A 16322-nucleotide genomic window follows, 5' to 3' on the forward strand; every position below is an offset into this window, starting at 1 on the left:
TGAAACCCCGTCTCTACTAAAAATGCAAAAAAATGTAATCCCAGCACTTTGGGAGGCCGAGACGGGCGGATCACGAGGTCAGGAGATCGAGACCATCCTGGCTAACACGGTGAAACCCCGTCTCTACTAAAAAATACAAAAAACTAGCCGGGCGCAGTGGCGGGCGCCTGTAGTCCCAGGTACTCGGGAGGCTGAGGCAGGAGAATGGCGTGAACCCGGGAGGCGGAGCTTGCAGTGAGCTGAGATCCGGCCACTGCATTCCAGCCTGCGCGGCAGAGCGAGACTCCGTCTCAAAAAAAAAAGCAAAAAAAAAAAAAAAAAAATTAGCCAGGCATGGTGGTGAGCGCCTGTAGTCCCACCTACTTGGGAGGCTGAGGCAGGAGAATGGTGTGAACTCAGGAGGCGGAGCTTGCAGTGACGAGATTGCGCCACTGCAGTCCAGCCTCGGCATCAGAGCGGGACTCTGTCTCAAAAAAAAAAAAGGAAGTCTTGAATGCATGGATGCACTTTGAAAGCATTATGCTAAGTGAAGAAGCTCATCTCAACAGACCACATACTGTATCATTCCATTTATATGAAATATTCAAAATAGGCAAATCTATAGACACAGAAAGTAGATTAATGATCACCTAAGCCTTGAGGTGGAGAATGATTGCTAATAGTAGGAGGTTACTTTTTGGTGTGATAAAAATATTCTTAAATTTTGATGGCACAATTCTGAATATATGAAAAACCATTGACTTGTACCTGAATTATGGTATGCAAATTACATCTCATAAAGCTTTTAAAAAGAAAATCCTCCTTTAAGTGCTTTCTAGTTCAAGTTAGAGCTGGCTCAGCAGTTAAGGGAGGGCCAAGAAGGTCAAGCAGAAGCTGGAAAATAATTTAAAGCAGCACTGCCCAAAATGTGGCCTGTGGACCAACTCTGTTCCTCAGGGTACCTGACTCTAGTCCCAGACAAGATGAGGAGCTGAAATAGAATGTAAGCCAACTTAGGGCCGGATGCAGTGGCGCATGCCTGTAATCCCAGCACTTTGGGAGGCCAACGCTGGTGGACCACTTGAGGCCAGGAGTTTGAGACCAGCCTCGCCAACATGATGAAACCCTATCTCTACTAAAAATACAAAAATTAGCTGGGTGTGGTGGTGCATGCCTGTAATCCGTTACTTGGGAGGCTGAGACAGGAGAATCATTTGAACCCAGGAGGCAGAGGTTGCAGTGAGCCAAGATCACACCACTGTACTCCAGCCTGGTCAGCAGAGTGAGACTCAGTCTCAAAAAAAAAAAACAAAAAAAAAACCCCACCTCATTCCATAGATGAGAACACCTCTGGAGAAGTGGGGTGACAGTCAGAAGTCATAAAGCTGATTAGTGGTCTTATGGCAGGAACTCGGGCTGTGCAGCCTAGCATCTTGACTTTTCAATACTGGCTTCCAGTCAAGTCAGCCTGAAAATCTGGGAATAGACGGAAGGAGAGTTTTCAGAGAGAGGATTATCCCCCCAACCTCAGATTCTTTGGAGTTAAAGACTCAGGTCTATAGAAATCTGTTCCTGTTTCCTATTAGCTTTTCCTCCTTAGCTTTTCCAGGGAAGCTAGTAGTGTAGGAGGGACTTAGAGCTCTTCCCCCACCCCGTCACCCCAGCTCCTCCACCCCACCCCATCATGGGCCATTTCCTGAAAAAGGCATTTAGAAAGGATTAAGGGACCTCCCTGATAGCCTGAGGAAGGAGGGGTATAGAGGTCAGGGCTGGCCAGGGCACAATTCAGTTTCAAACTTCTACTTTTAGGCAGTGCCTTTCTCACAGTACCTCCCTACTGGACATACTGTTCCACCCAAGTTGGCCCTTTCCTAAGTGCTTCAAAATAACCTGTCCCTGCTCCCCTTACCTTCATCTATGTAACAACCCAAAAAGGCTGGTCTCAGCCAGGTGTAGGTGTGAACACATTTAATCCTTGAGAATTTTCTCCCAACATTGATGGGTCCAGTCCAATAATAACAAAAATTTTAAATGTAGAAGATTGTGGCCAGGCGTGGTGGCTCACATCTGTAATCCCAGCACTTTAGGAGGTCAAGCCAGAAGATCACTTGAGCCCAGGAGTTGGAGACCAGCCTGGGCAACATAATGAGACCTTATCTCTACAAAAAAATTTAAAAATTAGCTGGGTATGGGCATGGTGGCATGTGCCTGTAGTCCCAGCTACTCAGGAGGTTGAGGCAGGAGGATCGCTTGAGCCCAGGAGGTCAAGGCTGCAGGGAGCCATGATCATGCCACTGCACTGCACCCTGGGCAACAGAGCAAGAACCTAGCTCAAAAAAAAAAAAAAAAAAAAAAAAGTAGTTCAAAATAAAAGAGAAAGAATGTTTTGTTGAATAATGGAAGAGTTTTAGAAATAATAATTTAATAGCTAGCTGTCATGCTTAATATGTGTCAGGTGATCCTGTAAGGTATGAGATGTTTGGAAGTACTTCCCCATACACTTCCAGGAATCCAAGAAGTTCAGACCCACATAGAACTAGATTTCCCTTCTCCCAAGTCATTCCAGATAGGTTTTATCATTTTTACCACTGCAGCAGCCTCCTCTTGGCTTAGCTCTCACCCTACTTATTCTCTTGGTGCAGAGATTTTCAACTCTGGCCTCCCATTAGAGTCCCCTGGGAAGCACTGAAAACTACTGCTCCCTGGTCAGGTGTGGGGGCTCACACCTATCATCCCAGCACTTGAGAGGCCAAGGCGAGTGATTGCATGAGGCCAGGAGTTTGAGACCAGCTTGGCCAACATGGTGAAACCCCTTCTCTACTAAAAGTACAAAAATTAGCCAGGCATGGTGGCGGGTGCTCTAATCCCAGCTACTCAAGAGGCTGAAGCAGGAGAATCGCTTGAACCCAGGAGACGGAGGTTGCAGTGAGCTGAGACTGTGCCAGTGCACTCCATCCTGGGCGACAGAGCAAGACTCTGTCTCACAAAAACAAAAACAAAAAAACAGCCGGGCACGGTGGCTCACACCTGTAATCCCAGCACTTTAGGAGGCCAAGGTGGGCGAATCACCTGAGGTCGGAAGTTCCAGACCAGCCTGACCAACATGGAGAAACCCCATCTCTACTAAAAATACAAAATTAGCCAGACGTGGTGGCTCATGCCTGTAATCCCAGCTACTGGGAGGCTGAGGCAGGAGAATCACTTGAACCTGTGAGGCGGAGGTTGCGGTGAGCTGAGATCGTGGTATTGCACTCCAGCTTGGGCAACAAGGACGAAACTCCATCTCAAAAAGTACTGATCCCGGCTGGGCGCGGTGGCTCAAGCCTGTAATCCCAGCACTTTGGGAGGCCGAGACGGGCGGATCACGAGGTCAGGAGATCGAGACCAACCTGGTGAACATGGTGAAACCCCGTCTCTACTAAAAAATACAAAAAACTAGCCGGGCGAGGTGGCGGCGCCTGTAGTCCCAGCTACTCGGGAGGCTGAGGCAGGAGAATGGCGTGAACCCGGGAGGCGGAGCTTGCAGTGAGCTGAGATCCGGCCACTGCAACTCCAGCCCGGGAGACAGAGCGAGACTCCGTCTCAAAAAAAAAAAAAAAAAAAAAAAAAAAAAAAAAAGTACTGATCCCTGAACCCCAACCCCCAGAGATTCTGATTCATTTGGTCTGGGGTGGAGTCCAAGTATCTGTAATTTATTTTAAACACTCCTTGGAGAGTCTAATGTGCAAACAGGGCTGAAAATCCCTGGGAGCTGACGAGTAGTCCTGCATGTGATAGCCTCCATGACCCAGGTGAGTCACGAGATTTGCCTCTTAGGAGCCTGGACTGAAAATAACTCCTGGCTGACCTGCTCTAAGCCACTAACAAAACTGCTCATTTATTGGTGTAGCTTGTATAACATGACATCATGAGCATGTACGGCAGCCATCTGGAGCGTTGGCAGGAATGTGGCACAGAGGCCAGCCTCCAAGCTGCCAGGATATTTCCTGGGGCCCTTTGTTTTATGGTTAGTTGTTTTTAAAAATTAGCAAACTCCCAGGCAAATTTAGACAGTTGGTCATTTAATATGTCTATCAATGACTGGGTGAGATGATTGTTCATTAAACTGCTGATTTTACTTACGTGCAAATAATTTTTCTTCTCTCTGACTCCTTAATTAACTCATATTCCAAAAATAAAATCAATTTTCCTAGGGACAACTTAGGCAGTTTACTAGGTACTGGACAGGGGATGGGTGAAATGAAAAACACATTACACTGTAGAGATCAATTATAGAGTGTAATTAGTCCTGTTTTAAAAGGATTATTCATTTTGGGGAGGCCCACAACCACACAGGAATCACAGAGTTCATTTAAATGCATCTTATCAAATATTTGAGTACAGATCATTAAGTACTTGAGAGAGGAATACGCAATGAAATGCTCTAAGATCCTGATGATCATCAAACATTACAGTTAAGTAAATATGAAACGTAAATGATTTTTTACGAGGCATTCATGTGTCTTTTTCAGTTTTCACTTTGCTGGACAGAAAACTAAAATTCTAGATAGCTTAGTTCAGCATTGGAAGTGTGGTAACCCCAGCCCTGAGAGAGAAGGATTCTGAGTTATGGCTTCCACGACAGATTAGCAAATCAATCTCCTCCAAGAATAGCTAGGGAGAGTCTGGCTACCTGATTAACAGAGGGAATTTTAAAATTTGAGTCTAGGTCAAAAATTGTTTTTTTAATGAAGAGAATTCTAAAACAGATTTTCTAAATCTGGTACAAGAAAATTGTCTTTCAGGTTAGGAGAAATCAGTTTGTCAGCTTTTAAGAAGCCTTAGTTGATTAAGAAGGATAAATTAGATGTAGTCCATAGGTAAATATAAAATATATACTTTATTGTTTTTCTTTTATATATGAATAATAGTAATTATATTTCATTCTCTTAAGTGCATTTTTTAAAACTAACCTCTTTCAGCCATTAAATTACTGTTGTTGGCCAGGCATGGTGGCTCACGCCTGTAATCCCAGTACTTTGGGAGGCTGAGGCAGGAGGATTGCTTGAGCCCAGGAGTTTGAGACCAGCCTGAGCAACATAATGAGACCTCATTTCTATAAAAAATAATGATAATAAATAAATTAGTGTCATTGCTCTCTGATCATAGTCACAGTTGGATAATTTAAACAACCTTGGTTTGTAATTATTATCAAATTATTCTAACTTATTGAATGTTTATGTCCAAATATCTGCTGGAAGTGATATATCTTTTGGATTTTTCACATTTTTCCCATCCTCAGCCCACCCAGAAGGAGTTTCACCACCCAGCAGAATCCTCCCAGGTCTTCCTTCATCCCTCTTCTGATTAGATGTGATTTCATCTACTGGAAGGATAGCTGCCAGTTGCATTAGTAGCCCGAGTAACAGAATTTAACAGTCTTTTGTCTAAAAAGCTTCCAGTTGTATCTTCAGGCCTGAAGACGGTTTCTGCAGAGCCTGCCAATTCAGTTCACTGCCCCTTAAGTGTCTTTGCTGTGTGTTCTGGGTGAATCTTTAATGGGTCCCAAGTTCTGTAGGCTCTGCTTATTTCTAACTTCAGATCCTGTGAAGAAGGAAGGCAGATGATGTTTCCTGTTGGAACCCATCAAGTAGCAAGAGGCTGTGTGGTAGAACTGCATAGTTGTGCATATCAGAACTTATTTATTAATTGGTCTCTTCCCTTTTAGTCCTGTGTGTCAGTTCAGTTTGACAAGGGTTTATTAACAGAGCTAGAGGTGAAAAGACAGTGACAGAGACTCACGTAGGACAGGGCATGGAGCAGGCTGGACAGGGCAATTAGGAGCAGGATTGAGAACAGCTGTGAGGTCCTAAAAGACAGGGGCCAAGTCTCACCTATTGTGACATTTATTTATTTTTTTGAGACAGGGTCTCACTCTGTCACCCAGGCTGGAGTGCAGTGGCATGATCTTGGCTCACTGCAACCTCCGCTTCCTGGGTTCAATCTATGCTCCCACCTCAGCCTCCCAAGTAGTTAGGATTACAGGCATGCGCCACTATGCCTGGCTAACTTTTGTATTTTTTGGTAGATGGGGGTTTCACCATGTTGGCCAAACTGGTCTTGAACTCTTGACCTCAAATGATCTGCTCTCCTCAGCCTCCCAAAGTGCTGGGATTACAGGTATGAGTCACCATGCACAGCCTTGTTGTGGCATTTATTCCATGCACAATTTCAACAGGCAGGGTTGACAGCGAAGGACTCCAGGCAGGTGGAGGTCACACAGGTGGCAAGGATATTAAGGGGCCTAGCAGGCAAGAGAACAGTATCCCATTGGTCTGTGTCTGTACATTGGAGAAATAATAAAACACAGAGCTGGAAGGGTTGCTCGGCATCATATTGTGGAAAGTCTTGAATGCTTGGCAGAGGCTTAATTCAGTAGGCAGTGGAAAGCTAATGAGAAATTTTAAGCAGAAAGACTGTCATGATTACAGCTGGAAGCATTCATTAGGAAGATTAATCTGATAGTGCATTGAATGTGGGATTGTGAATGATTATCAGGAAAATCTGGGAGTTAACCAGTTAGGAAGTTTTGTGGCAGTCCAGGTGAGAGGCAAAAAGGCCTTGTAGCAAAGACAGCTGGTGCTACATCCTTACCCCTTGGCACTTATCATTCCCATGTATGCCTTTTTGAGGGCTTCCTGCATCTCTGTGACTGGGGGCCTTCTCTAGCCACTGGAGCTGCTGGAACTGTGCTTAGGGCAGACCAGAAGTACCGGGGAGTTAACATCCTCCAGGATAGCCTTCAACCAGTGGCTGAAAGGGAACTGGTGGATAAATAGCTCACTTGCCACTGGTGGGGATCATTGTAAGCCTTGTTTGACAGTCTCCCAGACTATCTCAGGGAGCTTGAGTCCCAGTTGCCCACAGCCATAAACTGCCTGGTATATTTTTCTTACTGACTTCCTGCCTTTCCTGACTCACTCTGCCACTCTCCTGCGGGTGCTTCCTGGTGTCGCCTTCCAAATGAACTGCTGGCACTCACATCCTTGCTTCAGGGGCCCTTTTGCGAGAAGCCAACTTACCAGCCCTGTACTATAGTGGAGAGGAGTTTCCTTTCACTGAAAAGGAAGAAGCTACAGGATTGGGCAGTTTATCAGCTATGCGGTTAAGGGAGAGGGAGAAGGCCATGTCGCCCACAATTTTAACTAGGAAAATGTAAATGCTGTATATAGGGAAATGGGAAGTTAGGAGAAACGTTGGGAGTTTTCATGAAGACGAAAATGAGTTAATCTTTGTGCATTTTGAGTCTGAAGTACTGGTAGAACATTATAGGGCAGCTGCCTGCTGGAACCTGGAAATTTGGATCTGGAGCTGAGGATGAAAGTGACAGTGGAGGTTTAGGTTCAGTCACTGGGGAGAGGTGGTTGATGAAGTTACGGGAGTAGATGAGAGCTTCAAGAACTGGGTATTGACCAGAAAATAAGCAGATATAAGCCTAAGACAAAACTTTTGGGAATGAATACCTACCTGCATTTGGGGTTGGGGGAAAAGTGACAGTGACTAGGTAGGAAATGGAAAGCTAGCAGAGCCACTGGGGAAGCCAGGGGAGGAGCTAGCAGGAGGCTGACTATGATGGAAAGGTCCCAGATTTGCTGAGTTTCAGAGTTCTGGAAACTGTCAGTCTATACCATTGGATCATTATGTATTGAGGCATAAGGAGCTTTATATAGTTTATTTATTCATTTTGAGACAGTCTCAATCTGTCACCAAGGCTGGAGTGCAGTGTCATGATCACAGCTCACGGCAGCCTCTACCTCCCAGTCTCAGGTGATCCTCTACCACACCTGGCTAATTCCGTTTTTTTTTTTTTTTTTTTTTTTTTTAAGAGACGAGGGTCTTGCTGTGTTGCCCAGGGTGCTCTCAAACTGCTGGGCTCAAGCGATCAGCCCATCTCAGCCTCCCGAGTAGCTGGGACTACAGGCATACGGCACTACACCTGCCTAGCTTTACATATTTTAACATTTTAAGTGTCTATTGCAGTGTAGCACAGCTGGGGCTATATGGCTATACTATTATAAAAGAAAATAACATATCAGATTGTATAGTGCTTTGTCTGGAATGAAGGCAGTGCCAGAAATCCACACTCCTTCATTGGCAATATCATCAGTATTGATCTTAATGCAATCTATTTGGAGAAAAACATTTAGGGAAAAATCAGTCCCTGTATCTGAGGGTACCAGATATTGATTGATTCACTCTATACCTCATGGAACCCTGGTGCTTTACAAGAATTAGGTTCTTACTACAAACATATAATGCAGCCTCTGCTAATTTGTGACCTTTGGCAAATTACTCAACCTTGCCGGGCCTTAATTTCCTTATGTACAAATAAGGAACCAAGTGACATCTATGGTCCTTTTGACATAAAGATTCTGTGATCCTAGCAGTTTTCCTTAGGGCATTTTTCTTATGCCCTAACTCTGTGTCTATATGTATGCATTCTTACATATACACATATAGTTAAAGCCTGTATAATAGCAATATATGTTGGGGACTATTCATAAATAATTCAGAAATTTTAAAGCTGTGCAGTGTGAATAGACTCACCTGCAATCAAAATGCTGAGTAAGGATGATTTCATCACCCAGGTTCTCATGACAAATTCTGAAGTCACTATGAATGAGCCTAGTATAAAATATTTTCTATTTAGATTTTACATTGAATTTGTGCTCCCCTTTGTGATTGAAGTGCATTCAATCACAAAGTTTTTTTTCTTTTAAAGTATCTGAGCATAGTCACTTATTAGCTGTTAAGATGTTACAGGAGTTATTTAACCTCTCAATTCAGTTTCCTCATTTATAAAATAGAAACACTGGAGTCTTCCTCAGGGTTTTGTGGACACAAATTTAATGTTTCAATAAATGTTAGCCACGGAAAATATTGTCAGGTTAACGTTTTTCTTTCGGAGAGTCACATATTTGCAGATATCAAAAAGATGCCAGTAGGGAATAGGCTGTGTTTTAGGGATGAGTTTAACTGAGGCAATTGTTAAAAATTATAATTTTCTCAGGCTACTCATTAGTGATTGAACATTGGGTAATACAAAACCTTCCTGGTATGATCATGGTTTATTGACATAATGAAATTGGGTGGTGTAGATAACTAGTTTCCATGTTTTCTTAAAGTAATGTTACCAGATTCCCCTCCTTGTTATTAAATTTCTGGTTATTTTTTCTCACATATACTTAATTCTTCTTCTTTTTTTTTTTTTTTTTTTTTTTTGAGATGGAGTCTCGCTGTGTCACCCAGGCTGGAGTGCAGTGGCTGGATCTCAGCTCACTGCAAGCTCCGCCTCCTGGGTTTATGCCATTCTCCTGCCTCAGCCTCCAGAGTAGCTGGGACTACAGGCACCTGCCACCTCGCCCGGCTAGTTTTTTGTATTTTTTAGTAGAGACGGGGTTTCACCGTGTTCGCCAGGATGGTCTCGATCTCCTGACCTCGTGATCCGCCGGTCTCAGCCTCCCAAAGTGCTGGGATTACAGGCTTGAGCCATTGCGCCTGGCCCCACATATACTTAATTCTGACACACACACACTCACATGTATTCTACAGAGAGGATTGCCCCCTCCTCCCAGATCTCAAGTAAAGTATCCATGATGCTTTTCTGCTCCTCTGCTACAGAGCCGTTATTGATGACGTTCACATGAAAACCATTTGTTTAGATGCATTATATATTGCAGCATGATCAACTTTACATATTTTAACATTTTAAGTGTCTACTGCAGTAGTACAGCTGAGGCTATCTGTATATACATACTATTAGAAAAGAAAATATTTGGCCGGGCACAGTGGCTCACGCCTGTAATCTCAGCACTGTGGGAGGCTGGGGTGGGCAGATCATTTGAGGTCAAGAGTTCCAGACCAGCCTGGCCAACATGGTGAAACCCTGTCTCTACGAAAAATACAAAAACAATAGGCCGGGCATGGTGGCTCACACCTGTAATCCCAGCACTTTGGGAGGCTGAGGTGGGCAGATCACTTGAGGTCAGGGGTTCAAGATCAGCCTGGTCCACATGGTGAAATCCCATCTCTACCAAAAATGCAAAAATTAGCTGGGCATGGTGGTGGGTGTCTGTAACCCCAACTACTCAGGGGACTGAGGCAGGAGAATCACTTGAACCTAGGAGGCAGAGGTTACAGTGAGCTAAGATCACACCACTGCACTCCAGCCTGGGCAACAGAGCGAAACTCCATCTCAAAAATAAATAATATTTTTAAAGTTACTTTGGGCCAGGCACAGGCTCATGCCTATAATCTGAACACTTTGGGAGGCCAAAGCAGGTGAATCGCTGGAACCTAGGAGTTCAAGACCAGCCTGGACAACATAGCAAGACCCCCTGTCTCTACAAAACATTTTTTTAAAATTCTCTGTTTGTGGTGGCCTGTACCTGTGGTTCCAGCTACTTGGGAGTTTGAGGTCAGAGGATTGCTTGAGCCTGGGAGGCCAAGCCTGCAATGAGCTGTGATCATGGTACTGCAATCTAGCCTGAGTGACAGTACAAGACCCTGTCTTACCAAAAACAACAACAACAACAACAACAAAAAACAGTTATTTTTGGCTTTGGGGTTACAGGTTGTTCTTTGTTTAATAGAAGCGTAATTCCCTGGTTTTTTTTCCTAAACTGCTCTGGTTAAGCTAGAGACACATTTGCGTATGGTAGTAAAATTTAAGGTATTTGTATTGGTCTTGCCCCATCTGCATCAAGCCTTCCTTGCATGTTCATGGTCTTTTTGTTAGTGCCAACTCTAACTGTGCTGACTTTAAATGGCATATATGTGCACTGCAAGACAGGAAAATTATAAATTATTAATACTACAGTACGTGCAAAGGTTATTTTCTCATATGTATGACTTCTTGCTCCTGTTTACATTTCTGCATTTTACAAATCATTAACCTCACATTCTAATTTTTGTGCTTTACTTGTCACTACTTCCAGACGCCAAGGACTTACTGTTGTGCTAACACTGAAGACTTGGAGACAGTTATTCACCATGTACACAGCCTGTACCCTTCTGCTTCTTTCCTGGCAGCAGGGGTTTCAATGGGAGGGTAAGGTTTTCCCTTTCTAAAATAATCTCTGAGAGGGAAGCTATTTTATTGGCTGTCTCTTTGAGAGGACTATAAGCTAGCTATATGGACACTTTTTAAATACATGTCTGATTATGTTTATCATATTTTATTTATTAAATGTGGTTGAATGAACAAAGAAAGGAAAGAATTAATTCAGGTGAATTTTAATATTTTTCTTAACTACGGGTCTCTGTGACTGCGGATTTTGTGAGCCTGAAGGCTTGTCCGAAGCCCATGAAGTCGATTGCATCACTCACCGGCTGCCGTGTTGACCTTCTGATTCCTGACGCACTCCCAGCCATCCCTGGAGCTGCGTTTTGAAGCTGAACTTGTAGCATGACTTTCATCACTCCAGTTACAGAAATAATCACTTATTGCTCTCTCCAGCTGCAGTGGCCTTCAAAATTATTTTTCCCCAGGTGGTATTTTGTTTTGTTTTGTTTTGTTGCTGGGCAAATGGACCTACTGTGGAGTGCGCTCCTAGAAACTGAAGTTTTGTTAACCCCCTACTCCAGCTGCTATTTTAAGCATATGGATATTGTCATTTGTGCTGCTTGCCATTACTTTGGGGCTTATTTGGAACTTTTCTATTTAGGCTTATTTCTACTAATTGTTTTTGGGGTTTTTTGTGGTGGTTCTACTGATGGTGAGCTTAAGGAAATCCAAAATTTTTATTGTCTGAAATTTTACTATGCTTTTCGATTCCCGAAGCCATTGTCCAAAACTAGTTTTTTAAATCAGCAAATACTTAAGATAGAAAATATTTTTTTCATAATTTTATAATTGGTTTATCTGTCATTTCAGTTTTTAGAACATCTTAGGAGTTTATTCACTTGAAAATGAACAGCATTTTTCTATAGCTAGTGGCTGTGAAAAAGAAAAAAAATTAATTTTTTTTAAAAGAAAACAGCATTTATAAATGATAGACTCTAAAAAACAGGCCTTTAGCCACGGCTTTTTAGATTCTGATAAACTTAAAACTAACAAGAAAAGAATACATTTCTTACATTAGCATGGAAGGTCTGACTTGACCTACTAAAGGAAGAACTCTCAATCAATGGAGAAAACCCAAGCAGCATCTCTGAATTGTGCTTAATGGACAGACTTTAGCTTCTCTTTCCTTTCCCCCATAATGTGAACCTTAAAGGACAGGGTGAGAGCTGAACTTTTCCCTTAATCATATAAATGCTTGGCTTTTTTAAAGGCCAGAACTTAAATAAACAGGTCAGATTCTCTATTCAGACACTCGTGGGAAATGTCTATTGATGCCGCATTGAAGCCTCAGTGCCTGAAGGCAGAACTTGACCATTAGCCTTTACAGCTGGTTGAATATTAATGTCTTGTGAATTGTTAGACGGAAGCACCCCTTCTAGTTGCCTAGCACTGTGACACGATCCCAAGTGGGCTTACCACTTGGGGATTTGTTTTATATCTTGACACATTTTTTCTTATGGAGATACAACACAAAAAAACAGTCCGTGGACGATCCTTATGCCTAGTGCCCCATGGACTGGGGTACTCCCTGTGATAGAGTCTGTGATGCCCCTGGGGCCAAATGCCAGCAACTCATGGATCATCTCGTTTCATCAGTGTCACCCCTCCTTTCCCTCTCAAGTCTGATTATTGTGAGCCAAATCTCAGACATCACTTATAAATAGTTGATATCTCTAAAAGGTGGGCCAGGCATGGTGGCTTACACCTGTAGTCCCAACTCTTTGAGAGGCTGAGGCAGGCAGACCACCTAAGGTCAGGAGTTCAAAACCAGCCTGGTCAACACGATGAAACCCTGTCTCTACTAAAAATACAAAAAATTACCAGGGCGTGGTGATGCATGCCTATAATCCCAGCTACTCGGGAGGCTGAGGCAGGAGAATCGCTTGAACCCAGGAGGTGGAGGTTGCAGAGGGCTGAGATCACACCACTGCACTCCAGCCTGGGCGACAGAGCGAGACTCCATCTCACGTACACAAAAACACACACAAAAAAAGGCCGGGCGCAGTGGCTCACACCTATAATCCCAGCACTTTGGGAGGCCAAGGCAGGTGGATCACCTGAGTTTGGGAGTTCGAGACCAGCCTGACCAATGTGGAGAAACCCCGTCTCTACTAAAAATACAAAATTAGCCTGGCATGGTGGTGCTTGCCTGTAATCCCAGCTACTCGGGAGGCTGAAGCAGGAGAATCTCTTGAACCTGGGAGGCAGAGGTTGCAGTGAGCCGACATTGTGCTATTGCACTCTAGCCTGGGCAACGAGGGCAAAACTCCATCTCAAAAAAAAAAAAAAAAAACAGTGGAGTTTACCTTTGTTGTTGTTGTTGAGACGGAGTCTCCCACTGTCACCTGGGCTGGAGTGCAGTGGTGCGGTCTTAGCTCACTGCAACCTCTGCCTCCTGGATTCAAGTGATTCTCCTGCTTCAGCCTCATGAGTAGCTGGGATTACAGGTGCCCACCACCATGCCCAGCTAATATTTGTATTTTTAGTAGAGAGGGGGTTTCACTATGTTGGCCAGGCTGGTCTCAAACTCCCGACCTCATGATCTGCCTGCCTCAGCGCCCCAAAGTGCTGGGATTACAGGCATGAGCCACTGCGCCCGGCTGGAGTTTATCTTAAAAAACAAGCAACAACCAACAAAAAAACCATATTACTATTATTACACCTGAACAAAATTAACACTAATTTCAAACTATCATCCAGTATTCAGTAAGTGTTCACATATCCCAAATAGTCTGTTGCCTTGTTTGGTTTTAGTTTAGTTAGGAGCCAGAAAAAGTCTATACATTGAGATTGGTATGCCTTTTAAGTCTCTTAATCCAGGGGTTATTTCTCTCTCTCTCTCTCTCTCTCTCTCTCTCTTTAGCTTGTTTTTTTCTTTTGGTGAGAAATAGGGTCCTTTTCGTATAGAAGTAAAACAGTCTTTTTGGGGATAACATCTTGGCATCATTTTGTTTCTGAGTAATAACCAAGATATATCCCACCTGCTTGGTCATATCTACTTCTGAACCTTCCTAGTCGTGAGTTTCCCTTCAAGCCCTTCGAATTTGTGCATTTTACCAGCCTCCCAACAATATCTGACCTCCCATCAAAGAGTAGGGCCACCAAAACTAGGACTCTAGAATGAACCCTTTGCAGAAGAGTAAGCATTGTCCTATATATGGTTTGGTGAACCACAATACTGTGTACATTTAGTTCAGTTGTTGTGAAGGATCATTTTCAAAAGCTAAATGTCCACTTTCCATCTAAAACTTCATCACATTCACCCCTGCAAGTCATTTGGACTGGAAAAAAGAATGAGGGAGAATTTTAACCCATTTCTCCTATTTCAAAACCTGGACAATTGAAGAAATCAAGTACAAAAAAATATAATGAGAAACAATTAGGATATCATCCTGTTACTTGGCAGCGTTAAACTTTAGATTTTCAACATTGTTTATGTAGATTAGACATGATTATGGTCTCTCTTACCAAAATAGAATTAGCCTAGAATCAAGAAAATTAATAGAACAAAAAGAAAAGAAGAAAATATGTGTTAGGAAATAAGGACAAATAACAGGAATAGAAAGAGAAAACAAGTTACTTACAGCTCAGAAAGTCTAGACTAGAGAGCGATTTAGAAACTTACCACAGGGTGCAAGGATCCTTGGCAGCTAGGGTAGCGATCCAGACCAGTTAACTCACAATCTCTCAGGGTGAGACCCAGACATCAGTAGTCATTTACAAACTCCCCAGGAGCTAGAGACCAGCCTGAGCAAGATAGACCTCATCTCTATTTAAAAAAAAAAAAAAAAAAAAAAAAAAAAAGTTCTTTTTTTGAGTCCCAGATACTGGGGAGGGTAAGGTGAGAGGATCACTTAGCCTAGGAGATCAAGGCTGCCCTAAGGTGTGATTATGTCACTGCACTCCAGCCTGGGCTACAGAGCCTATCTCAAAAAAAAAAAAAAGAGAGAAAGAAAGAAAGAAAAACAGGGCCAGGTGCAAAGGCTGTAATCTTAGCACTTTGGGAGGCCGAGGTGTGCAGATCACTTGAGGTCAGGAGTTCAAAACCAGCCTGGTCAACACGATGAAACCCTGTCTCTACTAAAAATACAAAAAATTACCAGGGCGTGATGATGCATGCCTGTAATCCCAGCTACTCGGGAGGCTGAGGCAGGAGAATCCCTTGAACCCAGGAGGTGGAGGTTGCAGAGGGCTGAGATCACACCACTGCACTCCAGCCTGGGCGACAGAGCGAGACTCTCTCAGAAAAGCACACACATACACAAAAAAAATACTCTGGGTGATTCCAGCATGCAGTCACATTTGAAAACCTCTCTTAGGGTGGATTTCTCTTATGTTTGACTTCATAGGATCCATATATAAGGAATAACTACGATTTGTCCCATTCACCACATAGTTGACTGCAAGACAAATCAATATATGAATATAAGGAAAGAATGAAGATGTTTGCATGCTTTTCCATGGTAGAGGACTTAAACACTAGTTTATATTTTTCTTCTCCATAGTTAACATAAAGTCTATAGTTAGAAATGGATGTCCTTTGTGATATAACAAATTAATCACTGCGTTTCCTGTTTCTCCCCATTTTAGAATGCTGCTTCTAAATTACCTGGGCAAAATTGGGTCTAAAACTCCTTTGATGGCAGCTGCAACTTTTTCCGTTGGTTGGAACACCTTTGCTTGCTCAGAGTCATTGGAGAAACCACTGAACTGGCTGCTTTTTAATTACTATTTGACAACCTGCCTTCAGTCTTCAGTTAATAAGTGAGTCATCTTTAAAATCTGTTATCTTGCCAGGCGCGGTGGCTCATGCCTATAATCCCAGCACTTTGGGAGGCCGAGGCGGGCGGATCACCTGAGGTCGGGAGTTCGAGACCAGCCTGACCAACGTGGAGAAACCCCCGTCTCTACTAAAAATACAAAATTAGCCGGGCGTGGTGGCACATGCCTGTAATCCCAGCTACTAGGAAGGCTGAGGTAGGAGACTCGCTTGAACCTCGGAGGTGGAGGTTGCGGTGAGCCAAGGTTGCACCATTGCACTCCAGCCTGGGCAACAAGATCGAAACTCTATCTCAAAAAAAAAAAATCTGTTGTCTCCAGGGCTGGGCCCGGTGGCTCACACCTGTAATCCCAGCACTTTGGGAGGCCGAGGCGGAGGGATCACAAGGTCAGGAGATCAAGACCATCCTGGCCAACATGGCGAAACCCCATCTCTACTAAAAATACAAAAAAATTAGCT

At 43.5% G+C, this 16322-nt stretch overlaps 1 protein-coding gene across 5 annotated transcripts in view; it reads left to right on the forward strand.

Annotated features, from left to right (window-relative positions):
* The window catches only part of LOC105464824 (abhydrolase domain containing 3, phospholipase), a 48917-nt gene that overhangs the window by 20176 nt on the left and 12419 nt on the right, over positions 1 to 16322 (forward strand). For 4 of the 5 annotated variants that reach the window (XR_977032.2, XM_011712910.2, XM_071085564.1 and 1 more), the window contains exons 5-6: positions 10956 to 11068; positions 15674 to 15847. Coding sequence is in view for 4 of the 5 variants with exons in the window: in XM_011712910.2 (XP_011711212.1) it covers positions 10956 to 11068; positions 15674 to 15847 (287 nt within the window). In the remaining variant the exon portion in view is untranslated. Of the gene's footprint in view, positions 1 to 10955; positions 11509 to 15673; positions 15848 to 16322 lie in introns of those variants that run through there. The other variant, XM_024787697.2, reaches the window with a different exon arrangement.

The sequence above is a fragment of the Macaca nemestrina genome, chromosome 19 (assembly GCF_043159975.1).
Source record: "Macaca nemestrina isolate mMacNem1 chromosome 19, mMacNem.hap1, whole genome shotgun sequence".
In the NCBI taxonomy this organism is placed as follows: Eukaryota; Metazoa; Chordata; class Mammalia; order Primates; family Cercopithecidae; genus Macaca; species Macaca nemestrina.